We start from the raw sequence: 26,570 nt of genomic DNA, 5'->3' as shown, positions 1-26,570 counted from the left end.
CTGGAGCTGATTGTGGTTCTGATCATTAGCTTCTCATAGCAAAATTCAAGCTTCAACTGAAGAGAGTAGGAAAAACCACTGGGCTACTCAGGTATAATCTAAACCACATCCCTTATGAATACACAGTGAAAGTGAAGAACAGATTTAAGGAACTAGATTTGGTGGCCAGAGTGCCTGAAGAACTTTGGATAGAGGCTCGTAACATTGTACAGGAGGCAGCAACAAAAAGCATCCCAAAGAAAAGGAAATGCAAGAAAGCAAAGTGGCTGTCCAACGAGGCCTTAGAAATAGCAGAGAGGAGAAGGGAAACAAAATGCAAGGGAGATAGGGAAAGTTACCGAAAACGGAATGCAGACTTCCAAAGAATAGCAAGGAGAGACAAGAGGGCCTTCTTAAATGAACAATGCAAAGAAACAGAGGAAAATAATAGAAAAGGAAAAACCAGAGATCTGTTCAGGAAAATTGGAGATATTAGAGGAACATTTTGTGCAAAGATGGACATGATAAAGGACAAAAATGGGAGGGACCTAACAGAAGCAGAAGACATCAAGAAGAGGTGGCAAGAATACACAGAGGAATTATACCAGAAAGATTTGGATATCCAGGACAACCCAGATAATGTAGTTGCTGACCATGATCCAGATGTCCTGGAGAGTGAAGTCAAATGGGCCTTAGAAAGCTTGGCTAACAACAAGGCCAGTGGAGGTGATGTCATTCCAGTTGAACTATTTAGAATCTTAAAAGATGACGCTGTTAAGGTGCTACATTCAATATGCCAGCAAGTTTGGAAAACCCAACAGTGGCCAGAGGACTGGAAAAGATCAGTTTACATCCCAATCCCTAAAAAGGGCAGTGCCAAAGAATGCTCCAACTACCGAACAATTGCACTCATTTCACATGCTAGCAAGGTTATGCTCAAAATCCTCCAAGGTAGACTTCAGCAGTATGTGGACTGAGAACTCCCAGAAGTACAAGCTGGATTCACAAGGGGCAGAGGAACCAGAGATCAAATTGCTAACATGCGCTGGATTATAGAGAAAGCCAGAGAGTTCCAGAAAAACATCTACTTCTGCTTCATTGACTATGCAAAAGCCTTTGACCGTGTGGACCACAGCAAACTATGGCAAGCCCTTATAGAAATGGGAGTGCCTGACCACCTTATCTATCTCCTGAGAAACCTATACGTGGGACAGGAAGCAACAGTTAGAACTGGATATGGAACAACTGATTGGTTCAAAATTGGGAAAGGAGTACGGCAAGGCTGTATATTGTCTCCCTGCTTATTTAACTTATATGCAGAATACATGTGAAAGGCTGGACTGGAGGAATCCCAAGCCGGAATTAAGATTGCTGGAAGAAATATCAACAACCTCCGATATGCAGATGATACCACTCTGATGGCAGAAAGTGAAGCGGAATTAAGGAACCTTGTAATGAGGGTGAAAGAGGAGAGTGCACTAAGATCATGGCCACTGGTCCCATCACCTCCTGTCAAATAGAAGGGGAAGATATGGAGGCAGTGACAGATTTTATTTTCTTGGGCTCCATGATCACTGCAGATGGAGACAGCAGCCCCAAAATTAAAAGACGCCTGCTTCTTGGGAGGAAAGTGATGACAAACCTTGACAGCATCTTAAAAAGCAGGGACATCACCTTGCCAACACAAGTCTGCATAGTCAAAGCTATGGTTTTTCCTGTAATGACGTATGGAAGTGAGAGCTGGACCATAAGGAAAGCTGACTGCCGAAGAATTGATGCTTTTGAACTGTAGTGCTGGTGGAGGCTCTTGAGAGTCCCCTGGACTGCAAGGAGAACAAACCTATCAATTCTAAAGGAAATCAACCCTGAGTGCTCACTGGAAGGACAAATCCTGAAGCTGAGGCTCCAATACTTTGGCCATCTCATGAGAAGAGAAGACTCCTTGGAAAAGACGTTGATGTTAGGAAAGTGTGACGGCAAGAGGAGAAGGGGACGACAGAGGATGAGATGGTTGGACAGTGTCATTGAAGCAACCAACATGAATTTGACACAACTCTGGGAGGCAGTGGAAGATAGGAGGGCCTGTCGTGTTCTGGTCCATGGGGTCACGAAGAGTCGGACACGACTGAACGACTAAACGACAACGACGAGAAGACTTGGACGTGTTTTAGGGTAATCCAAGGTAGCATGAAGCAAAATTTAAAATTGAACTGCAGAGCTAGAAGGGACCCTATGGATCATCAAGTCTAGCCCTTGTCAAGGTGGCACAGTGGGGAATCAAACTGCCAACCTCTGCCTCTTAATACCTGAACCAGTGAGCTATCCAGCAATTCTTACAACTAAAACCAGGCACTACCATCCCAGAAACACTAAAACCCAGTAATCTTCCAGCTCATCCTCGACAAAGGGACAATTTTTTAAGGTTTGCTTGAGGACCTGGTAAACATCAGTTTACTAAGAGTTCCAGAAATGGCATATCACTGCTAAGAAAACCCTACTTCTCACATTTATCAGCTTAACTGTTGTTACTAATAGACACACAGATATAGTCTCCATTGTTGATTTCAATGTACACTCAAGTACACGCTTTCAGGTAAACTGGACCCAAAAAATGTAGGACATTACAGGCATTAAATGCTTTAAATTGTGCTGCAGCTTCACTGTCTTTAGATTATAGGTGGCTGAAACAAAATCTGTCCTCTCTAGATAATCCTAATTTTACCTTCCTTAAATTAGTAAAAAGCACTTCTGACCACCATTGCTGCACAAGCTTCCCAGGTAACCCTACGAACTCCCAGACTATGTCATGTCCTTCAGGAGGAGGGCAGGTTGCCCTACAGAACAGTTGGTTTTCCCCAGCCTGGATTAAGCATTGTGACCCTTATCCATTTGCTGTCACTGAGAATCAAACCACTTTGAAGATATGTTACAAGGTTCATACGTAGATTCCTTTCTATTTTGTTAATTTAAATCCTAAATTGTCAAGTTGTGCTTAAAAAAGAGAGAAAGAACAAAAGAAAGACTTGCACATTTTCAGAACAGTTTTGGAACTCTTCGTTTCTAGCGTTTTCCAGTATTCAGCCCAAGGTTTTCTCTACTCCAAATCCTGAGAGTACTGCAAGTTAGACTATTGCATCCATAAATTGACATGTGCTAGGATAAGAGTGTGAGAACAGAGGCTGTGTTTTGACACTGGATTTCACTTATTTATGGCAAGTTGGGAGAGTATGTCTTTTCCCCAGGATTGAATATTGTCACGGAGAAACAGGTGTTTCTTAGCAAGTTATGTCAAGTTCCTAATAAAAGCAGGAACGTATAGCAGCAATTCTTATGCAAATGAATGAAATGTTCACAGCTTAGAGTACATAGGGCAAACATGGCCCTTTAGTTGCTGTTGGACTATGCTTCCCATTATATCTCACCACTGGATATTCTTGTTAGGGTAGATGGAAGTTGAGTCCAGTGATATCTGGAGGACCACAGGTGCCTTACCTCTTGGTCGGGGCTTGTAAATCTTGTCTAATAGCTAATGACTGTAATAGTGCAATGGCAACTGTAGCTGTCATTGGTTTATATACTCTGCTATCATTGTGTTCTTGGGCTATTAGAGTGGAGGCGTCACATACAAAAGGCAACAGTAAAACCAGAATTTCAGAGTCAAAGAACAACTATTTTTAAATTAAACTGCTCATTGTTGTTCACATATTATGTGCTATGGAAATTGGTAGTGATTACATTATTTGCATACCACCTAATTACAGTACATAATTTGATACCAACCCATTACCAAATATACTGTAATGGGTTAGAAAAAGATGTGGGGTGGGAAATACTCTTCTTGACTGTGACTCATAGAAGCCAGCATGAGGATCTGGGGGAAGTCATCATCCCAAAAAATAACTCTTCCAGTTTCTGTTTAAAATGTACATATTGCTCTAGCACCCAAATCAAAGCACAATCGGAGTTTCTTCACCCCTAATCTCCTCTGCATCCCTTTGTGCCATCGAACATCTGACTCCAGAGGGTTTGGCAAAGGGCACTGTTGGATTCTGGCTAGTAGAACAATCCAAATAAACAACCCATTTTGGTAGAATGGATACTATAACACAGTGTTGCATAACATTTTAAATAATGCACATCAGACTCTAGAATCACCGTTGGATTGCTTCTACACAAACAAAGAAGTTCGCCTATACTGCAAAGTGCAGGAGCAGTCATTAGATTCCTTACAATCGTCTACCATATAATCTCTCATCTCATTCCAGGACTGTTCTTAAAGGCTCCCATAGAAGCAGAGACCATAGGGGTTGAGGTTTAGTATCTACTTCCTTCTAATGTGTTGTTGTATGAACAATGCCAGTCAGGTTGTTTGTTTTGTTCTCTGGAAATGGCGGCTCTAAGTACTGTATTACTCAATTTAATAATGTTCTTACCACAGTCAAGACCTGGGGTTTTTTAACGGGCGAAGTGAGTGTGGTCTAATGGTGACTGACCTTGTGTCAGTTCCCTTGTCATAGTTGGATCACCACCTAATTAAATGTAACCTCTCAGTGGCTCTCCCTTCCTGCAGAGAGCAAGGACCTATAGTAAGGGTCTGCCCTCGAAGGCTACTGGATCCTGTAGGATTCCAGGACTCCATGACGGGGATTCCTGCTGATCTGACTGGCGCTCATGTCGAGGCACTGGTCGATGGCTGGCTTGACACGATCACTCCTAAACGCCCTCTCTGTTGAAGAGCTCGTCCAGCACCCTGGTTTAACCAGGAGCTGCGAGCTATGAAGCAGAACAGGACAAGGCTAGAGTGCAATTGGAAATGGAACCCGACGGAATATAATCAGAAAGCTGTCAAGATTGCTACTAACCATTACCTTACTAAGGTGAGGGCTGCCAGTTGAGCTCAGTTTGCTGTTGGGATAAGAGCAGCTTCAAATCAGTGGGTGGAAATTTTCAGTATAGTCCGTGATCTAAGTGATAGGCCTAGAATTGGTCTAAGTGATGGGCCTCCTACTAATATTTCACCTGTCCAATTTGCAACATTTTGCAAAAGTGCAAATTGGAGGACATCTGCCGGGAGTGCTCTCCTTTTTTGAATATAGTAGATCGAGCAGAGATGTCCAGTGCTCCGCCTTGCCCGATGAGACTCAATCTCTTTTAGCCTGTGATGCCAGATATCGTGGATAAAGCTCTCGATTGCTTTCAGCCTGTGATTGCTGTCATGCCACCACCTCCTCCTTTGACCCTTGCCTGACCTGGCTAATCAAAGCAGCTAGGCCTATAACAACCGAATGGGCCACGGCAATAGTTAACGGGTCTCTCCAATCCTTCTTGGAGGACCGTCCTCAGAGAGTACAGGTTGGGGCCAGTGTATCAGCTCCGTAGAATCTCAATTGTGGGGTTCCACAGGGCTCGATTATCTCCCCAATGCTGTTTAATAACTATATGAAGCCACTGGGTGGGGCCATCAGGGGGTGTGGGGCTTTGTGCCATCAGTACACTGATGACACCCAGCTCTACATCTCCTTTACTCCAACCACAGTGGATGCCATTCTCTCCCTTCAGTGCTGCCTGGAGGCTGTACTGCAATGTATGCAGGAGAATGGACTGAGGCTGAACTTGGACAAGACGGAGGTCCTGAGGGTGGGTGGCCCCTCCATCAGTGGTTTGGGAAACTCCCTCTCTTTTGGCAGAGTGACTCTCACCACGAAGAGTGAGGTTTGCAGCTTGGGGGTCCATCTGGATCCGACGCGCAGCATAAAAACCCAGGTAGTGTCAGTGGTCCGCTCCGCCTATTTCCATCTGTGGCGGATTGCCCAGTTGCATCCCTATCTTGATGTTGGGGTGCTCACCACTCTGGTCCATGAGCTTGTAATCTCAAGATTAAACTACTGTAACACACTCTATGTGGGGCTACCTTTGAGATTGATGCGGAAGCTTCAAATGGTGCAGAATCTCGCTGGGGTGAGAAAATATCAACATATTTCCCCCACTCTGGCTGCCTTGCATTGGCTGCCTGTTCGTTTCCGCATTGATTTCAAAGTGTTAATGATGACATATAAAGCCCTAAACAGTTTAGGACCTTGATATCTAGCAGAACGCCTCCTCCCACCTAGATCTACAGTACTCGAATCACTCATTCTAGCCAGGAAGGGTGGCTGAGGGCCTAACACCAAGGAAAGCCCGGAGAGAAGGAACAAAAAACCGGCAGTGAGTGACCCCTTGCCTTTGGAATAGTCTGCCCACAGAGATCTGTCTGGCTCCCTCGCTGGGTGTTTTTAAGAGCAAACTTAAGACCTGGCTCTTTAGGGAGGCTTTCTCTCCTGTCATCACTTGATTATTTTCCCCATCTTGAACTATATTACTACTGTTGTTTTTTATTTTATTATATTGTTTTTATTTTATCTGTTATTGTTAGTCGCCCAGAGTAGACTTCGGTCTAGATGGGCAGGGTGTAAATAAATAAATAAGTAAGTAAATAAATAAATAAATGTTAAGAAGGAAATTAAAGATTTCTATATGCACTTGGGCAAACTTGGAACATTCTTGTTGAATGAAGGCCTCTAGTTGTGGCCAAAGGCTGTATGTATAGCAGGAGTTAGCACCTAATACCCTCCACAAGTTATTAGACTGTATGTTACTTCAACCCAAGCCAGTATAGGTAATAGCAAGGAATGGTGGGAGTTGCAATGAAACAATATAAGAACTACAGCATGCAATAATTAATAATAATTACATTCCATCAAGTCAATTCCAACTTACGGTGGTTCTTTCCAGGGTTTCCCACGTATAAAGTTTACTGCTTCTGGAGGCGCTCTGGAATTGTGCAGCTTGCCTAAGGCTATGCAGGCTAGCTGTTCTTCTATAAGACACAATAAGCAAAGCGTGCTGCTTATATACCGCCCGCCCCATAGTGCTTCAAGCACTCTCTGGGTGGTTTACAAGTTGATTATGCAGGCTACACATTGCCCCCCCCCAGCTAACTGGGTATTCATTTTACCGACCTCGGAAGGATAGAAGGCTGAGTCAACCTTGAGCCGGCTACCTGGGATTTGAACCCCAGGTCGTGAGCACAGTTTTGGCTGCAGTACAGCGGTTTAACCACTGCGCCACGAGGAACTCATGACCATTGATTACACAGTCAGGTGGTCCATTTCACTGACTTATCCAACCGGCTATAACATGTAGTACAAAGATAATACTATTGACCTCCTCTACTACCCTTCTGACCACCTCCCTTACAACATGATTGCTAGAATAATTGATATATCGTAGGTGAAATACTTGGAATGCTCTCTAAAAGTCATATAAACATTATGAAGGTCATAATCTGTAATGAATGGCTTGAGAAGATATAGTGAAAGTATCTCCTCTTTCTTTTTTAAACTCAGTCTTCATACTTATATAATAGGCTGCAAATTAATAGCTACTGTTAGTACTTACAGTTCTCATCTGCTGACCTTTTTAGCTAATTGGGATGTGACACACTGAAATCTTTATTCATTAACAGGTTCAGAAGTGTTTGTTTTGAAGTGGGCCGGTGGTCAGTTTGTGCTCCTGCGCTCAGTAGGTGAAAATTATTCTTAACAGGGCTAAAGATTTCCAGACTGGGAGTTCCAGACTCAAAATATATTTTTGAAAAGTGCTTTTTTCTCTATTGAGCTTGTCCATACAATTCTTTTAACAGACATTCTCTCCTCCCCCACATATGGTACAGGAAGATATTCTTTGGCATAAAAGCATTCAGATTTTCGATGCTCCCCACGAACGAGGAAGGAGATAGTGATTATTGAAGACAAGTGAAAGAGAGAGTCTGCACTGTTTAAAAGGCAGTGCGTGGGAGAGGCATTTGTTTCATACTGGGTTTCCAAGCAAAGTCATGTGTCATATTTCCTTAGGTTCTCAACGGAAGATGCGTGGAAGCAGCAGTAGCAACGAGCATTGCGCTCAACTGTACCATAAACAAGAAGTCCTTGTTTGACAGGAAGCACTATTTCTATGCAGATTTGCCTGTGAGTATGTATTGAGCTTTGTCCCCCCCCCCCCGGCCAGTTGGAAGGGAGGGGGTGAGTCTGAAGAACGGATGGGGGAACAGGCTGGGAGACAAGATGCTTTTATGTTCTCTGCCATTGTTTTGCCCATCTAAGCTGGATGTGGCACTGTGCCCCGATGAGCAGACAGCTGCAGCCAGACTCTCGCTGATTGAAGGTGATAGCCCTGATTGCTGACTCCAGTGCTGTGCCTCATGTTTCCACTGGCTTGGGTAATTGAATTGGGAGAAGGCGCTGCTTGGGCCAGGCTTCCTCTGTTCCCACTAATTGTCTGTTAGGGTTAAGACAAACAGTCTGCTATTGATTTTTCAAGATGAATGTATCACAAACACATAGGGCCCTATAGACGATCACGGCCATTTGCTTTCTGTGGAGCGAAAATACAGTGTTCTGTTTTTAAAGCCCACTGTTCTCTAAAAGGAATAAAGGAGGCTTAATATATCAGGTAGTAATATCTGTAGATGTTGCAAATTACAGTTCCATGAGGAAGAGGCTTGCTGTGGAAGCTTTGCTTCATTACATCTGACATAATGAAGCAGGCCTGCTCAAATCCATCAAAAAGTCAGGTTTCATTGTTTTAAAATGTAAATAGGGGGCCTGAATTTCTGCTTGAAGCCAACATTATGATAATGAATATGCTTGGGGTTCTTTTTTAAAAAAAACCTCACAGAATTTCTATATGCTCGAGATGAAATTAAATGTCTTCAACACCCTCTGATACAAACACTCCTAAAATTGCTGTTTTCTACACGTTGAAATCTGTATTTTCTGTGTTTTCCTTGGAGGGTGGAAGGGTGCTTTGATGACAATGATGGTGTTGTTAAATCTAGGAATTGCTGGGATTGAGGGTGGTTTAGAGCCACATCCAGTTTTAGCCTTTAGCTGGATGATCATCCACCAGAGTTTCATCCACCAGCAGGAGGCTGGGTTAGAGTACCTTTCAGCATCCTTCTAGCTCTAAGATTCTGAGCATATGTAAACTGCACCCCTTTCCCCAATATGCAGTATACTGAGGACAAAATACATCTGTTAATGAGAGAAATGCAGTGTTCTCAACACCTTCTAACACGAATGGAGGTTGGGGTTACTGGTGTGCTATTTCTGGATATTTTGTTTTGTTTTGGAACTCCAGCTTCCAGAATTTATAGGAGTTGTCGTCTCACTGCCCTTGGGCTTTATGGGGGTGTAGTCCCAAAGAACTACATCTCTCATGAAGACCTAGGCCTCCCAGGAAGCAGCTTCCCTTTTTAGTACAGCCCTCAAAAACCTTCAAGATAGGCCTTGTCCTAGATGAAAGAACTGTAGGTGTCTGCAGCTAGGATTCTGCCTGGGGAATTCTTGGAGAATTCCAGATAGTTGGAATCCACAAAATAAAAAAGAATGCCATGCCCTTAGTTGGAGCCTGTTTGAAGATGAGAGTCAGTAGATAAAAAGAGGTGCTTACCTGTCCTACCAGCCAGTTTTCATCTGCAAACTTGATTCATTTTTTCTGTGTAGTTTTTCTTTTAACCTCAGAGCTGCCCTACATTGCACCATCGCAAAAGCCTTTAACAAAATGCCTGCCTCAGACATGCATCTTGATAAGATAAATACCACTTTAGGGGTTTTTGAATGGTTTAATATGGAAAATAGAGCTTCAAGAACAAAATGGGATCCCTGTTGTGTATCATTGCTCATCATCTCTGTGTTTAAAAATAATGATCATCATTTTAATGTGCAGTGGCAGAGAAAGGGAAATCTGTGGCTGAGCTTATAGTGTGGATTGTATGAATCTAGTTTAATAATAATAAAAGAAAAAGGCCACCTGTTGAAATGAAGAGATAATAAATGTTTGTTTTAAAGTAGTTGATTGCAGCTGACTGTTCAACCTCTAAATGCAGGCTGGCTATCAGATCACTCAGCAAAGGCTTCCCATTGCTGTGAATGGAATACTGCCATACAACCTGTGTATAGGGAAGAACCAGAATGAAATGATAACCAAGACTGTGAGGATCAAGCAGATACAGTTGGAGCAAGATAGTGGAAAGAGCCTACATGATGATTTAAGGAATCAGACTCTCATTGACTTGAACAGGGCAGGTAGGTTTAGGATACTTTTCTGATTTCATTTCCAGGGGGTTAGCAATGCTAGTCTCTCACAACAAAAACAAGCCTTAAAGATGACTATTTAGCAGTGGTTCCCAACCTGGGGTACGTATACCCCCAGGGGTCCAAATCAGGATATTTGGGGTTATGCAAAAACAAATTGTATAATGGTGGGAAAAGGCCTAGAGAAATGGAGAGAGGTGGGACGGAGGTATACAATATGGATTGGTGTCAGACAAAACATCTGTGAGAGCTTCCTGACAAGCATCCACAACCCTCCACAACCTTCAATGGGTGGGTCCATTCCATCTCCTCTTGACTTTATTTTCTTCATCAATTGACTGCTGTTTGATAGGTGAGAGGGAGGTTTGATTAATGCCATGGGACATGGGTTTCTGGGAGTTGCAATCCAAGAACGCCTTGATCACCTTGCTTGGAAACCACTGGCTTAGAGGGTCCTGATGGGGGTTTTGAAGGAGCTACAGAAAGTGAAGGACCACGTGGATTTGGAAGTGTTCGGGATTGAAGATGGAGGAACATGGTGCCAGTAAACTGGGATGGCTGTTGCAGCTTCAGGAACTTCATTGGTTCCAGTTCCTCTTTATTCTCTTCAGTGCCAATATCTGGGTAGGGGTAGGGAAGAAGGCTGTGCCACACAGGCCGTCCCTGCCTTTGGCTCCTACAAGTCCAACTGAGAGGATGGACTTGTAGGAGCCAAGGAGGAGGGAGTCACTTGGTGCCAATCCTTTAGGTCTTCTAGTTGCTGACAGTAGCAAAGAATTGCAGTGATGGTGCTAGGAAGACAAAAGCTGAAAATGAGCTGAGGTTAGCAAGAGATGCTAAAAGCAACAAAAAGCATTCTTCAGGTACATTTGTAACAAAAGACAGAGAAAATATATAGTAACTCAGCTACTCAATGGGTATTAGAAAATGATAACAAATGGCAAAGAAAAGGCAGAGGTGCTCAATTCTATTTTAGCTCGGTCTTTTCCTAAAAGACAGTCTTATAATCTTCCTGTCTTAGAACTATGGAGTTGGAAGGGACCCACCGAGTCCAGCTCCTCAAGGAGGCATGGTAGAATTGAATTACAACCTCTGACTTCATACCCAGATTGCCTAAACCACTGAGCTAGTATTTCATGCCTTTGAGAAAAATGGGCAGTAGCCCATGAAAATATATGCCAAATAAAAACAGTAAAGAATTTAAAGTGCTGTAGAAATCCATTTTTCCTCTTGCCTTGTCCATGTACAGTAACTGTGTAAGGATTAAATGAATAAATTACAGGTGATGTGTTTGCTTGTTCACATGGCTGGAGCAGTTAGTACTACCTCCAGATGCAAGTTGTTGGCCTACGGTTTTTATTACGTTCATTGAGGGGTTAGGTTCAAGCATGAGAGATTCCTGTGTCATAGCTGATCTACATGTATAATAGGAAGAGCAAGGTTGAGAACCTTGGCTAGCAGTTCTGTTTTCCATTTACAGAGAAAAGTGGCTGGTTGGCTCTTCATTCTTCCCAAACATGCTCTGCTTCTAGATCAGATTCCGAGACAAAGGGAATCTAATCAGTATTAGAAGAAAGCTTTAGGTGTGAGCTTAGTAGAAACTTGCAGGCAGTGTCTAGCTTATATCACAATAAAGAGTAGACCAACAACAGGCGACTTTTGGCCCTCCAAATATTCTGGACTTCAATCTTCACAATTCCTGCTAAGTAGAATTGGTCAAATTAGTAGGCAGTACATCTGGGGGGGCAAATGTTTTTTTTACTCTGGAGGCTGAACGGTAAAATGTCTGGGCTGCCTCTTCATACAGGTATTTTGGATGTCATGTCAGTTGGTGAAGAGCTGCTCGTTAAGGAGCAGGGGCTTCCCTGACAGAAAGTTTACTCCTTCTGCATCTGGGTCTCACTGACACCATTGCTCTTGAATGGCCAAAGGTTTGTATCTCCTTTCCACTACTGAATGGTCGTTTCTGTGCCACTTGAGAGGCCCAGGGTAACTGTCTTTGAGCAGTCTGCCTTATGCTTGGAAGAACATCATTGGGTGCTGTCTTATTTTCTTGGCGATGGAGAGAAATGAGGTTTTGCATGACAGTTTTGTAGGTGTAGCCAGTTTGACAATGATTCCAGTTTCCTAACACAAAGCTCAATTCTTGTGTCTGAATTTTTATGTTGAGTTCAAAAGCTGCTGTTACAAATCTTTTGTTGTTTCTGATAGGAGTTGGTTTGATGGAGGTTGTCATGGAGCCTGATATGTGCTGTGGAGAAGAAGCTGCTGCAGCAGTGAAAGAACTTCAGCTTATCCTCCAGACTCTTGGGAGCAGCCAAGCAAACATGGCAGGTAGAGGTCTGGGAGGGCATGTTTATCCTTTCTCAGCTGTAATTTTCTCCTCACAAAGGCACTCTTACAGCATCTTATGTATTTTGCCTTGCAGCTGCTTATCAGTCAGCATTGTTGTGTTACTGTTATGGGTTTCTTTTTATTTGTTGTAAAACCTTCTTGGAGTCTCAGTAAGGTCACTTTTACCTCAGGTGTTGTAGAGGGGCCCAGCTGCCTTGTCTTCAGCTCAGATTCTTTTGTTCCACAAGTGCTTTTTAAATTTTATGTGATAAATTTTAGCAGGGAGGAAGTGACTAAAAGCTCAGGTGCTGTTTGCTTCCATTATTTTCTTTCTTACCTTCCTTCCATGCTGCTGTGATGCAGGTTATCCAGAACAACAATAATGGTAACACCTTGACTAACCGCAGGTGATCCTGGGAATGGTAAAAGGTTGAATAATTGGAACTTGAGTTTACAGTCATTCACTCTAGAAGCACATATGCATTTGTGTCCAGATTAATTGCATATTGATCTGTCTATAATTGTATCTCGGAGCAATTTAGTGCTCAGGTCCCCTCAAACTTCTCTAATATATAGTAATAAGTATGATTTCTCTTTTGCATTCAGTTTTTCATTAATTTCCCATCTGTATATATTGAGCTTCCCTTTGATTCTTTCATATTCTTGTTTTGGTGTACAGCTGCCCATTTTGGAAAACGAGCAGCAGCGAGTATAAATCTAGCTTGTTTTAGATCCTGAATACTAGTTAAATGGGATTTTTCCACCTGTGCTGCTTGCAAAATCCTGTGGTCAATCTGAAAATACGCCAGCCTTCTGGAACAGTTTTTGGGAATCCATATAGGGTGTGGAGGGGAGAGAATCGCTGCCTCCCAGATTCTGTTGACAGAGTAGTTCTGTTAGCAGAGCAGCTCTACAGGATCTTGGCCAGAAGTAAGAATTCTCTAGCAGGGCCCTCTGCCTTTGAGCAGTGAATGATATCATCTACCGTCCTCCCCCATCTTCCCCATTATTAATGATCATTGGTGAAAAAAATTCTGCCTTGCATAGGACATTAGCCTTCCAATTCTTAGGGCTAAATCTTATTGTAGTGCTACCTAGAATTATATCCATTAGGTTACTGTCATTTTTTTTTAGTCCCAGTTACAATAGTTAATGGTTCTATGAATGGAACTAGTCCAGTCAATACTTTTGTGTCTCAGTGATTCACTGGGTTTGTTATAATTGGGACTAACAATGGGATAGATGTTAGTTGTAGTGACATTTTAGCAAGTCTATTCTAAGTAGGACCGAAATAGCCCTGAACCTTGAATGGAACATGGTGGCGCACTGGTAACCTGATCCACTTCTTGTGTGGTGGTTTCATTTGCTGTTCCCTGTCTTTCCCAATTAAAACCACTGTGCTTAAGTTGCAGAGTTTTCGTGCTCTTGCAGCTGCCTTTGAAAATTCAGGGGATAGTGGGCTAACCTGAAGAAGATTGTTTGGGACATTCTTGGTGATGACTACTTCTTATCTTGCACTCTGAATTACAAGCACACATACAATCTTGGCAGGAATCTATTGCTTGTATACTGTCCCTCATACAGTAGCTGTGTTTTGGCTATGAAATTATCATGCCATTCAAGTATTTTTCCTGTAAGGTATTAAATTCAGTTATATGTGCTTTTCAGGTGGTTCTACTAGACCTATTTTATGTCTAGTTTTTCTGTAACCTGAGCAATTTCCTACTGAAGATGTGCTTGTCCCGTTCCTGTCATTCATTTGAGTCTGGAGACAAAAGACTGAATCTGACATGCATCCCTTTCAGTAGCATCCACCTATAGCATGCCAAGGTCAGACATGTGATGCCATTGTAACATAATCAGAGGACCTGGAACTAGTAGGAGAGTCAGCACATGGTTGCTGCCTGTTACAGAGATCAAAAGTCAACTCAGAAGGAAAGTGAAGACCGAAGCAGAGATAGGAATTCATCTCACGATGGGAAATACAAAAGCCTGTGGTTTTCCAGTGCCTGTCTGAATCAAAAATAACATGGTGATAGAAGACAAGTCAGAGTCAGTTGAGATATTCCAGTGTAATATTTTTGGTGTAGACTGCGTTGCATGCCTCACCATCTTGAGCAATTAGATTGGTGAGTACATGACACAGGGCTTTCTCTGGAACAGCACCTCCAGTGTAGAAATTCCACCCAAGGAAAGCCATGCTGTCTGTGTCTCTGTGTTGTTTTGTTGTGCCTTTGACTTTTAGAACTGTTTTTAGACTTTTCTGCTTGTTTTTTTACATTCTGATTTTATGGTACATAAGTTTGAGAGCCCTAATAGGCAGAAAAGCAGTTTAGAAAGACTGAAATAGATGAGCCGGGGCCTAAGAATTTGGGTAGCAGAGACTTGACCTCACATTTAACAATCAGAGCAGAAGAAACAGCAAGCTCAAGTCTAAGGGGTGCAGGCAGCATTCTGTAGTTTATGGATCTCTGTTATTCTGTGGTTTTCTTGTACATATAATATCAATATAATATCATATATGCATATAATATCACATGCCACTAATAATTGCAGTGCTTATTTTTGTTTTAGATATGCCTGGTCCTAAGTGCCTAGGACTTACAAATGTGTGGTTATTGCCTGGTGAAAATCACAGGAACCTGACCTTGGTTTCAGGTTTAAAGGCATGACTAATGCAAGTAGACGTAAGCTGTGAAATAAGTCTTGAGGAAAGCTTGTGAGGTTTGGATTTTCTGTAGTTCTGAATTAGGGATCCTCTGGTTTAGCAACACGTAGTCCAGATATACACAGCTTTCACCACAGATAGGTAGGACAGTGGGTTCAGCCAGTGGTCTTCAAGTATTCTACCTTCTGAGAATCTTTTCCATATTAAAATGTAAGCCAAGGAACTTCTGTATGTTGGCATATAATAGTTTGTGTATTCTCTTCTCCTGAGCCAAAGCCTTGTTCTGTTAAGTGCCACTAACACATTGCAGGATTGGAGAAGGAACCCTGCCAAACATCGAATGCTGGGCAGCCTCATGGGACATTTTCAGATTTGTGGGCAGCTCAAGGGCTATACTTATGAGGGCCCAGGTACAAAGGAGATGATGTGGCCAAAGAGACTAATTTGTATATATATATTTTAAAAAATCAATACAGCAGTTGTTTACTGTAAAAGTTGCTGCCGTGGATTTTTGGCTGGAAAAAAAACAAGTACTGTATAACTAGAAATAGTTTGTTAACTGAAAATTGCACCATCGAGTGACCAGATTTTTGTAAAAAAGAAGAATTAAATATTTTGAGGCAGTGTGAGCAACCCTAGGGTGCTGGAGGACCCTCAAAACACATCAAACATTTTGAGCAAAGCATGTTTTTTAAAAAGAAAATAAAAAATTTAAAACTTTGGCGTGCAGAAGTGGACTATATATGTTGCCTTACCCTGTCGCAATGCTTGTGTGCAGTTATACTTTGCAGGAGAAGATGAATAACAAGGAAGCTTTGTGGCTGAGGTCGATGGACCTTTATTGGACTATGCTGAGCAGCGGTGGGTTTTCAAGATTTTAGACAGTACTCCTTTCCAGCTTTGATGGAGATGCTGAGACTCTGTGCTTGTAAGACATTACTCTGCCACTAAGATATGGCATGGCTAGCGTTTTCAGAGATATTTGTAATCTATCAGTGATCCTCTGATTATAGAATGTATGATAAGTTTCTAAAGAATCTTAGGTTTCTTTGATCCCAGTTTGAAAAACTAGCCACAATAGATGAAGTTTTTGTGGCACATGATAAGGTCTGCATTTTGTGGTATGAGCTAAATGAATTTGTTTTGCTGACTTGTTCCAAAATGTGTTTAATACACTTGGGAACTCAGCATGAAATGGATGACTTTGGTGCTGCTTCCTTCCTGGTTTTCTGGATAATTGTGGTCCAGCCACCAGCAGCAGTTTAAGTGAAAATTAAATTAAGTTAAAATTGTCTTTTCAGCATTATGTGGCATCTTGCCAGCTGCTCTTTCTTTTGAACATATACATGTGTTCTCTTTCTTTCCCATTTGTTCATTGATAGCTGCACTGCCTTACATAATTTAATAAAGAAATATCTATGATTATTGTAGACCCTGTGGACATTTAACAGAACTGCTTCACCTTTTAAAATATCCTTGTGGCACAGCTAGTACCTGGGAGCATTTTAAGGGAGAGAAACATTTTGGTAGCTAAAGAGAAACTTTGATTCTGATTTTGTTTTTCCTAGAATCATGGGGGGGGGAATTTCTTTCTTGTTCATGGCAGAAGCACAACAGTACAATTAGAAAAAGTATCAAATAAGTTTGCCCAATAACAGGCAACATGAAGAGCATTTGGGGCAGCTAACATTAAGTCTTCCACAATACTATACATGATGAAGGCCATAGAGTATACTGACATAGGTGTAAAGTTGCCTGTTCTTCTCCCCACTTGCAAAGGACTGTGGTTATGATTCTACCATCTCCTGTCCGCGGCCTGTTAAGTGATTTCTAAGTAACCCAGCTCTCTGTGTGACCAGAGAAATTGTAGTTTAGGGACAGAACACATGGCTTGTATGCAGTATGTTCCTGGCGTTTCCAGCTAAACCTAGGGAAAACCCTTGTTTGAAACTCCAAATAGCTACTGCCAGAGAACTGTAAAACAATATGCTATGTTCTTGACTTACACTACTAACTCCTTATGTTTTCTAATCATTAGTCCTTTATGCATGTAACTGATTTAATCATTTTAGCCAGTCCTAGCTTTCTGTCAAATTTACTACAGTCAACCCTCGACTTTCAAACTTAATCTGTTCCGGAAGGAAGTTTGTAAGTCGAAAAGTTTGTAAGCCAAATCGGCATTTCCCATAGGAATGCATTGAAAACCAATTAATCCGTTCTGGCTGTTTTTGGTTCTTAGGTCAAGGGGTGGTTTGTAACTCGAATCATTAGTTCCCATAGGAACTAATGCAAAGCCGGTTAATCCGTTCCTACCACTAGGGGCAGATTTTTTTTCTTTTTTCCCTTTTTTAACCTAAGATGACTTAGGTTAAAAAAAGGAAAGAAAAGAGGGAGGGAAGGAGGGAAGAGACACCTTTTCAACAGAACACCTTGAAAAGCACCTTTTCAGCCAAGACAAGCATCTTCTGGGAAAAACCAAGCGCCTTTCAGACAACAGATCACCTTTAAAACCACCTTTTCAATCAAGACAAGCCAATACAAGTACCTTTTGGGGGGAAAGGGGGTAGCAAATGAGGGAGGGAACACCATTTAAAAATCCAAAAATCCAAAATTTTAAAAAAGCCAAAAAATAAAAATACAGTCTGTCCAGCGCTGTACCAGGCAATACCAATCTGTCTCCAAATCCACTCTCAAAACACTGGGAAGAGCGAGGAACGGACAGGCACCCTCTTCACTGGCCAACGGTTAACTGAAGGTTCAAATTTCCCGCTTTCCCCACTTCCCACTAATTTTTTTTGGTTCATAACTCGAATCTAAGTTTGCAAGTCGAATCAATATTTTTCTATCAGAGCGGTTTGTAAGTCGAAATGTTTGTAACTAGGGCCCTTTGTAAGTTGAGGGTTGACTGTAATTTTATAGGCAGATTTACAAACACTGGTTGCATGTACTTAGGTGTACATTTTAAAAGATCATCATAGGTGAGAAGGCACATTAAGGCCCAAACTTTGGAAGCTGTTGGTTAGAGGAACAAAAGATCCTACCTGTGGGTAGCATCCATATCCATGCTGTTTCAGGTTATGGGAATTGTAGCCCAGTTGGGAATGAAATTAAAAGCACACAGTCATCCTGCCTGCCTGTTTGTTTGTTTGTTTGTTTGTCTGTCTGTCTGTCTGTCTGTCTGTCTGTGCTTTGGGCAGAATGCCTTAAAATTAAGGCTCCATTTGGCATACAATTTCCTTGCTCACAGCTATCCAGTGATAACTACAAACAAGCATGGAAAGGCAGCACCCATATATTTGGAAAGTGCCATTGAAGAAGCAACAATTTTTGCACAGTTTTATTGCTTGCAAGTTTAATATCCTTGTTGTTTACCATGTTGTGTAAACATCCAGTATTTGCTTCACTTTGAAGGGCATTCACATACATGTAGATAAGAAGGAAAATATAAGGAAGTAGTATAATTGTTTTTTCTCCACTGCAATCTAACAATCTGTTCAATCACTTATTGGTGGGATTTTATATTGCTTCCCCAGTTTGACTGCCAGTTTCTTAAATGCTTGTTTAAACAGAATGTGGAGAAGCCAAGAAATGTCACTGAGAAAGGAAGAATTTCCGTCCCACCTCTTGCTTCAGTGCCATCCTGACTCTGCATCATTTCATACAAGGCTGTACATATGATGCTTTTGGCAGCTGAGAAAGATTCAAAATTGTATTTGTGGCAAAGATTACAATTCCTTGAGAAGAAAAAGAAATACAGGTTTCTGACACCTGTCCTTGAGCTGTACCTTTTCAAGGACACCTGAATAAATCTGTCCTAACTGTTATTGGCTTTGTGACAGAGCTATATGAAATCTGCAGATGGTCATTCCATACCAGTTGAAACCTATCTTCTGACTTGAAACTCCCTGAATTCCTTCCTGCTGCTAAGATGTTTGCTCAGAGTTCTTTCTTCATGTCCAAACAGTATCTAGCCTATGACACAATAAGGTGTAGGTTAATGGTTGATTAATAGCACAGGAGTTTTATTGGCCATTGTTTTGGATGACAGCCCCTAAAAATCCTTTACCATTGGCCAAACTTAGTGGGGTTGACCAGAACTGTAGACTTATATATCTGGATGGCCAGATGCTTTCTACGATAGAGGCTAAACTGTAAAATTTCTGTGCTGCCTGTCCATACGGATATATGCCATACCAGGTAGTGAAGAGCTACTCAGTGAGGCAACAAGGGGTTCACACTGATGCAAAGTGTCTTGCAGCACCATTGCAGTTGGCTGGTTCCGTGCCACAGAGGGGCCCAAGGTAACTGGTGTTGAGCAACCTGCCTTATGCTTGGAAGACCGTGGTCAGGGGTGATGAGAGCTGAATTTCAGCAGCATTTGAAGGGCTGTTATCCTCTCCTGGTATATTCATCCTTGTACATGTCCAGAATGTCTGGATAATATGTGTTTAACATGTATATGGTGAAATCAATCCATGTGCTGTTGTCTTTTCAGCGGGCCAGCTGAGGGTAGATGCCAATGTCTCTGTGCATCACCCTGGAGAGCAGTATGGAGTGAGGACAGAAGTGAAGAATATCAACAGTGCCCGATTTCTTGCAAAGGCAATAGGTAAAATGAAGCACTGCTTCCCAGCTGAACAGTTATACAAAGAAGTTGGAACTCCACAATCAAAAAGCTTAGTTTTTTGTGATAAACAGGATATACCCATAGAAATCTGCCTACTCCCTAGGCTGCATGTGTTATATTGCTTCCTCATGTGTGAATCACTGACAGAAATTGGGAACTTCCATTTTACCATTACTTTGTACCACATCAAATTGACTTTGAGGTGGCTTATAAATACTATTACAAATGTTCCCTAAAACCTTCATGTGAATTACATGAAGGTTTCCTGTAATGTAGCTATCAAGACGTGTACCATAAAAGCAGTCTAAACATGAGTTCTACATATTCCCTCAGAAAATATCCTGGTGTTTCCACCCAAGGAGAGCAGTTTGCAGAAATCTCTAGAGACCTCGTCTCCAGACTGGCACCCTCCAGGACTACAGTTTTCAACACTCCCAACCAGCATGTTTGGTGCTGATGATTATCGATTTATTTCTATACATTTGAAGGCACCAGGTTGTGGAACGCTTCTCCATAGGTCATATGTTTCCATCTGTAAGCTGTCTGTGTGCTGAGCAGATGAGCATGTAACTCCAGGAATCCAAAACCTTATCGATATTTTGGCAGGAATATTTTATACTTTGGAAGTTTTTAATCTGCAACAACAACCCTGTTTTTAAAAAGTTAAAGCTCAAATGCTCTTTAGATATCGGAATGTCTATTTAAAACTACATAGAAATTAGATTTTTCATAGCCCATTTGGAGCTCAAGTTGATTATAAGGTTTTCTACACCCATCAACAAATATGAATGGTCAAATCTTGTTCAACTTCCTATTGATAGAGAATATATTGTTTGATTCTTGATTGTGGTTTGGACGCAATACTAAGCATGGCACAGAATCAGGATGAAATACATACTACTGTCTCTGTGGCCAGCAGCCTGTTCATTCAGCCTTAAAGGACCAAACTGGGGCAACAGAGACTGGTATGTGCCTTTGGAAGGAGGTGATCTTAGCAGCGAGTCTAACTGGCTTACTACTTTCCTTATTGGGTGTGACTGATTGTGCCACTAGTAGTAGGTGCAATCAACAGGGTCAAGGCACCTGTGTTTTAAAACTGCCTATAGGGTCTACAGCACAAAACAGCTCCAGTGTCTACAGGGTACTTATGGATGTCAGCTCTAGCTAATATGACTAGCAGTGCATAATCAAAAGAGTTGCACTGGAACAAAAACATCTGGAAGGCCTCATTGGCCTGCAGTGCAAGAAAGGTAGGATATAATGAAATGAATAGGCAAGCATGCTGGTTTAATTTCTTTAATTATGTTTTTCCTTCTCTTACACAATTATAATACATTACCACCTTATACATCTTAGCCCTGTGTATGAATACACATGCATACGTATGCACATGCATACGGTATGCTGTTAAAAACAGAGTGTAACATCTTGGCTGACAGCTGGTAGTTTGAGCGTTTTGTTTGTTTAGTACTAGTAGGGTTTCCTGTGTAAAGGAGAGTAATATTTTGTGATTTGTTTTTAGTAGCTGTCAGTTTAGTTTCATGCTGGCATGGTAATATTTCCTTAGAGGAAGGCAGTGGAAGATATACTGTGAGACAGGACGTGTGAGCAACAAAGAATATGGATCTGGGTACAGGTGCTACATGAGAGACATGGTACTGTATACTGTATACACAAACAAGTGGTGTTTTGTGTTTAAAATGAAAAGGGGTGTCTAAGCATGCAGGTTGTTTTGTGTTTTGGTTGCAATCTGAATAAACATTCTGGAGAGGCACCAGCTTTGCATATGATCCCTAACAGAAACTAGACTGACAAAGGGTCAGTGATGTAAAAGAGTGTGCAATCAATTCTAGTCAATATGATGACGGAATAACTATTTCAGTTGTAGTATTTCAGGATGTTTTGGATGAGCTTGAATTGCAATTAAATCCTTTGAAAATGGTATATACTGTATATGCCACATCTCTTAGCCATCAGAAAGCAGTTCAGTGTCTTCATAAGTCTTGTCACTAACAGGTCTACAGTTTTTTGTAAAGCTTAAAACTGGGTTTTTTCGCCTAGTCTGACAAAATAAAACAGGTAAGGGTGCAATATAACTGAACTAGGTCTGCTTGTTTCTTTAAGACTATGAAATACAAAGGCAAACCGAAGTGCTGGAGAATGGAGGAACTATTGTGAATGAAACTAGAGTCTTTGATGATAAGCTTGGGTAAGTTTTACCCTTTGTCATGCTCACCATTTCCCATAAGATATGAATAAGACGGTTTACTTTTTGAATTCAGAGAGGTTCATTAGTGAGGAAGCAAAGACTGCATGTGTGAAAGATAGTAGAAGCTTTGAAAAATCTACAGCTTCCAAGTCATGCTGACTGGGTGATACAGGGAGTTTATGCCCCCAAATACTTTCCTGAGCATTGGATTAATTCTAGTTAACATATCTTGTTTACTGAAGGTCTTATTTGCCAAATATGAAGGCATATTTGCCTCTCAAAAATTGAGGCTCAGAGTGATTGAAAGTTTCCAAACAACTGCTGGGACTCTCTCTGCCCTACTGTGTTTTTTGTTTGTTTGGTTTTTTGGTTTGGTTTTTATCTAGCTGCTACTTTCAAGAGTCTTTTCTCAGTACTGTGAAAACTATCTCCTTACATTTTTTGAACTGAGGCAAAATGATAAATTTCTAATATGGACTGAATTTTAGTGAGGATGAATTTGACTGTATTATTAATAACTTTTTCTGTTCAAATGACTTAACAAAGACATTATGGATTCAAAATGCGCCCATAATATTGAAATTTCTTGTGTCTCATACCTTCTTTTTCTTTTTGTCTATTAGATGCACCATAACAATGAGGGACAAAGAAGGAAAACAGGACTATCGGTAATTGTATTTATTTTTGGTTGGATCAGGAGGAATGTGCATGGAAATATTTGGCAGGTAGCCCATTTTAAATCAGAATGGTAAGCTGGGCTCTTGGGAAATGCTCTGCAGGACTTTTTTGGTTCAAAAGAGGCTGGGAAGGGAGATGCATGTAGAGTACAAATCATGCCTCCCCAGAGACTTACAGGGGTATAATGGCATTTTGCAGATTCAAAACATGGGGAGGGAGCTGAGGGGGATGTGGTGGGGGCCCTGGGGGCCCACATGCAGCCTACAGCCCCATTTAGCTTTTCTGTTCAGGAGGGTCTTCTAGTTATCAGAAGATGCCTTTGGCAGGATTGCTGAGGAGGAGGTAGGTAGAATTATATTTTGTCATCTTTCTATATTTATTTCTCAGGATATGGCCTCGTATTTTCAGGGGGGGGGATTTAATTGAGCATCTGAAGGTCATGCTCTTCCTTCAGTCTCCACAGACTTGACTGTGGCACTGAGATCGCTAGGGTGATGTGGCACCATACTTCACTTTACACTTTCCCTTCACTGTCTCTGTGATGTCCAATTCATTCTTCCTTGATTCTGCTCAGTGGCCAGGACTCTGCCCAATCTATTTCTAGCTACTGGGACAGAGAAGAATGTTCAATGCTACTTATAATGGAATAAAGCCATCATCATATTGTTATTTTGCATTCATTTGAAGAAACCTCACAATAATTGAACAGTAGGGAAGAGAAGGTTACAACTTTGTTTGTTTTTTTGTTTAACTTCTGTACCACCCAACAGCATGATACACATTCCCTTGGTGGTTAATACATATAAACTACAAATAATACAATAACTATAATAAACATGAACAAATGATGAAAATAAATCCATGTGACTCCTGATTCTGTCATACGTAAACAAATTTACACCATCGTTGGATAGCAAATGACATAAAATAAAAGGCGTATTTAAACAATTCCATTTTAACTAGCATCTTGAAAACAAAAATCAAACCACCATATAACTTCCAGGTATATTTAAAACTACATAAGTAGCACTCCCAGTTACCATCATTCAGATGGTTTGAACACGCAGACTGTTTTCTTGCTGTGTGGATAAAAGGACCTGTGCCTTCTTATTAAGCCTTTTGAAGATTCACAATAGCTTTTACAATTTTTTCACAGCTAATGCAGCCATACTCAGTAGCTAATGCAGTAATAACCTTTATTTGCCTTCATCTTTCTGAATCACAGGACATTGTGTGAAGAAAGCATTGTGGCAATTTCATTCTTTCTTTATGTTTCTACTTGCATCGGCCTCTATGGCTGCTCATACTGGTTAATTTGAATTGTATGGAAAAGCAGCAGAGGGAAACAACGAAGAAAGGGAGCAGGAATAAATCAGAGCAGAACTTAGGGTGACACTTGCTCTTTACATTTGCTTTTGTTTATTTTAAGATGAATTTGAAACCAGTTGGTGTCACATCAATGTAGTTTCTTCAAAAGTGTGCATCCCAGCTACTTGCAAATGAAAATGGGTAGTGCTCTAATTATTTAAAGTCTGCAAATCCTCCATTTGTTCATGTAAGGTAGGAATTGGCTCTTGAATCACCCTGTTTTTGTGATGGCTTGAATAAGCCCCCCTCTTCAGCCGAACCCTCATCCTTTGCTGTTGTCACTCAGCTTTATTTATTATGGCACCCTGCTGAAGATGGCAACTTGGCTTTTAACGCAGCGTGCTTTTTTTTTCAATGAATCTCTTCAGATTAATATGAGGGAGGTTGCAGCCTGCATGAAACACTCTTAGCAGCTGGCTGTCAGTATTTCTTTTTTCTCTTTGCCAGTTTATAGTCCCAGTTGGTCTAAATTACAGGTCCTGTTTGGCACCGAGAAGGATGAGTGGCATCTGCATTTTGTTTGTTTTGGGAGGAGTGTTCTAAAATGGTTCAAATGTATTCCCTCTTTACACTGCTGTCTGGTTTGACAGCTAGCAGTTGGATCATCAAGAAGAAGCTTGAGTCTACACTTTGGCGCAAGGGGAAAACCACTCTGTGTGTGCTCTCAGTATTTGGTCCAGTTATAGCAAGTCGCTTCATTATCAAGAGGTCTGGCTTCTCCAATACATGTTGTTGGGATGCAGCAAACATCTTTTTGTTTTCCCCGCCAGGTTCATGCCGGAGCCCAACCTTCCGCCATTGATTCTCCATGATGCTAAATCTTTGCCTGCTCACACCAACAGTCACCAAGTGGTGAATATTGATTGGGTTCGGGAGAGGCTTCCAGACCTCCCCAGTGCAAAGAGAGCAAAGCTTGTTAAACAATATGGGATCCAGACTCAGCACAGTTTCACCTTATCGGTAGGTCTATTGATTGAACGTTCAAGTAAACCGAGAAACTTCAAAGAGTCGGTGCTTCAGAAAACACTCTTTAAAATGCCATATTAGCCTGTTGTCAGCTCTCATAGATTTATTTTTAATCTGGGAAATATGTCAAACATTTTTTGCTATTTCTGCTTAGATGGGAGCCAAACTTCACCTGGTCTTTTGAATCTGTGTCCCTAAAACCTCTATTATAGCCAAGTGGTAAATAAAGTTATAGTCTCATAGCCTTTGATTATAAAACAAATTATGACATTCCAGGAGGTCCCTTTCAAGTCCTTCTCCATGGAAATCACCAAGTAAGTCCCTCAATTGGGTGACTGAATAAAGATTTCCTTTGAGCTTTCTTAGTCTTTGCAAATTAACAACTGTTACCAGCTACTTTTGTACTCTCTTTACTCCCTCCCTCCTTCCCTGTTCTTTTTTGCCAGATTCATGGCAGAGCTCAACCTTCCACCATTGATTGTCCATTATGCCAAATCTTTGTAGGCTTGCATAAACATATGAATGTGGGATATTGCACTTCTGTATCTATAATTTAAAATGCCAGGACATGGCCTGATATTGTTTGATAGTATCATGTCCCTGTTGACAGCAGGAAAGAGGATTCCAAGCTTTACATAGCAAAGGGCAACCTGAATGTTGACAACACCAATGGCAGTAGTCAATATGGTCTGCAGGACACCCTCTTCTGCTCACTGTTGTTCACAAAGTGACACTAAACCAGGGAAAATCCAAGAATCTAGCTCTCTTTTTTTGTCAGTTAACACCTTCTTACCCAAACACGGAGCAATTGTCAGGGCTGTTTTTCAGCAAGTGTGAATGGTGGACATTTTGCTTTGTATCTTCCTAGCCCAAGGTGCTTTCAGTAAACATTCTGTATTTCTGAGACAAAACAGTCTCTTGACATAAGCTTTCAAAACGAAAATTGGCTCTGCCTCTAGAACAATGGTGGCGAACCTTTTTGGGCTCACGTGGCCAAAGAAAAAAACCCAGCAGGCGGTTTGCCGCGGTGGTGGTGGAACCAGAAGTGGCGGTGGAAGGGGGAATCCCAGGCATGGAGGTGCCTCAAGACCCCACTTCGGATCTGCCACCAGCTCCAGCTGCTCCAGATCCACCTGTTGAAGCACCAGAACTGCGGCTGCACCCACCTTCTCAGGTTTGGCTGCACAGGGGGGTAGCGATCCAGCAATTTATGGCTTGCATGCCTGCAGAAAGGGCTCTGCGTGTCAGCTGTGGCACGCATGCCATATGTTCACCATCGCTGCTCTAGAACAATCTAATTTTTTGAATCTGTCAATCAGGACCCAATTATATGACTTGCAGGAGGATAATTTTAATTCATTCATGGTAAAACAGGCTTTTTGGGATTCATGCTTGCAAGGAGATTCTGCATCTGGTTGTAAAAATGGGTCTACATTTTAAAAAGAATAATAGAGAACAAATACTCAGCACTTCACTCTTTTAAGTTGTGAAATTATTGGTTTTTGCTTAGTAGCTGAGGATGGTCTTACTCCATGTTAGCAAAGCTTTCATGCCTACATCCTGTCATAGTTGGTAGTTGAGTACCTCAGTCCGTCCACTCATCTTGTC

General features: G+C 41.5%; 1 protein-coding gene across 2 annotated transcripts in view; it reads left to right on the top strand.

Annotated features, from left to right (window-relative positions):
- Positions 1 to 26,570, top strand: part of GATB (glutamyl-tRNA amidotransferase subunit B) — a 66,554-nt gene that overhangs the window by 13,477 nt on the left and 26,507 nt on the right. For both annotated transcript variants that reach the window (XR_013545883.1, XM_020781327.3), the window contains exons 3-9: positions 7,872 to 7,985; positions 9,905 to 10,103; positions 12,324 to 12,446; positions 19,610 to 19,723; positions 21,866 to 21,950; positions 22,574 to 22,618; positions 24,767 to 24,956. Coding sequence is in view for 1 of the 2 variants with exons in the window: in XM_020781327.3 (XP_020636986.2) it covers positions 7,872 to 7,985; positions 9,905 to 10,103; positions 12,324 to 12,446; positions 19,610 to 19,723; positions 21,866 to 21,950; positions 22,574 to 22,618; positions 24,767 to 24,956 (870 nt within the window). In the remaining variant the exon portion in view is untranslated. The remainder of the gene's footprint in view (positions 1 to 7,871; positions 7,986 to 9,904; positions 10,104 to 12,323; positions 12,447 to 19,609; positions 19,724 to 21,865; positions 21,951 to 22,573; positions 22,619 to 24,766; positions 24,957 to 26,570) is intronic.

The sequence above is a fragment of the Pogona vitticeps genome, chromosome 5, assembly GCF_051106095.1.
Source record: "Pogona vitticeps strain Pit_001003342236 chromosome 5, PviZW2.1, whole genome shotgun sequence".
Classification (NCBI taxonomy): domain Eukaryota; kingdom Metazoa; phylum Chordata; class Lepidosauria; order Squamata; family Agamidae; genus Pogona; species Pogona vitticeps.
This window is presented reverse-complemented; position numbering and strand designations above follow the sequence as displayed.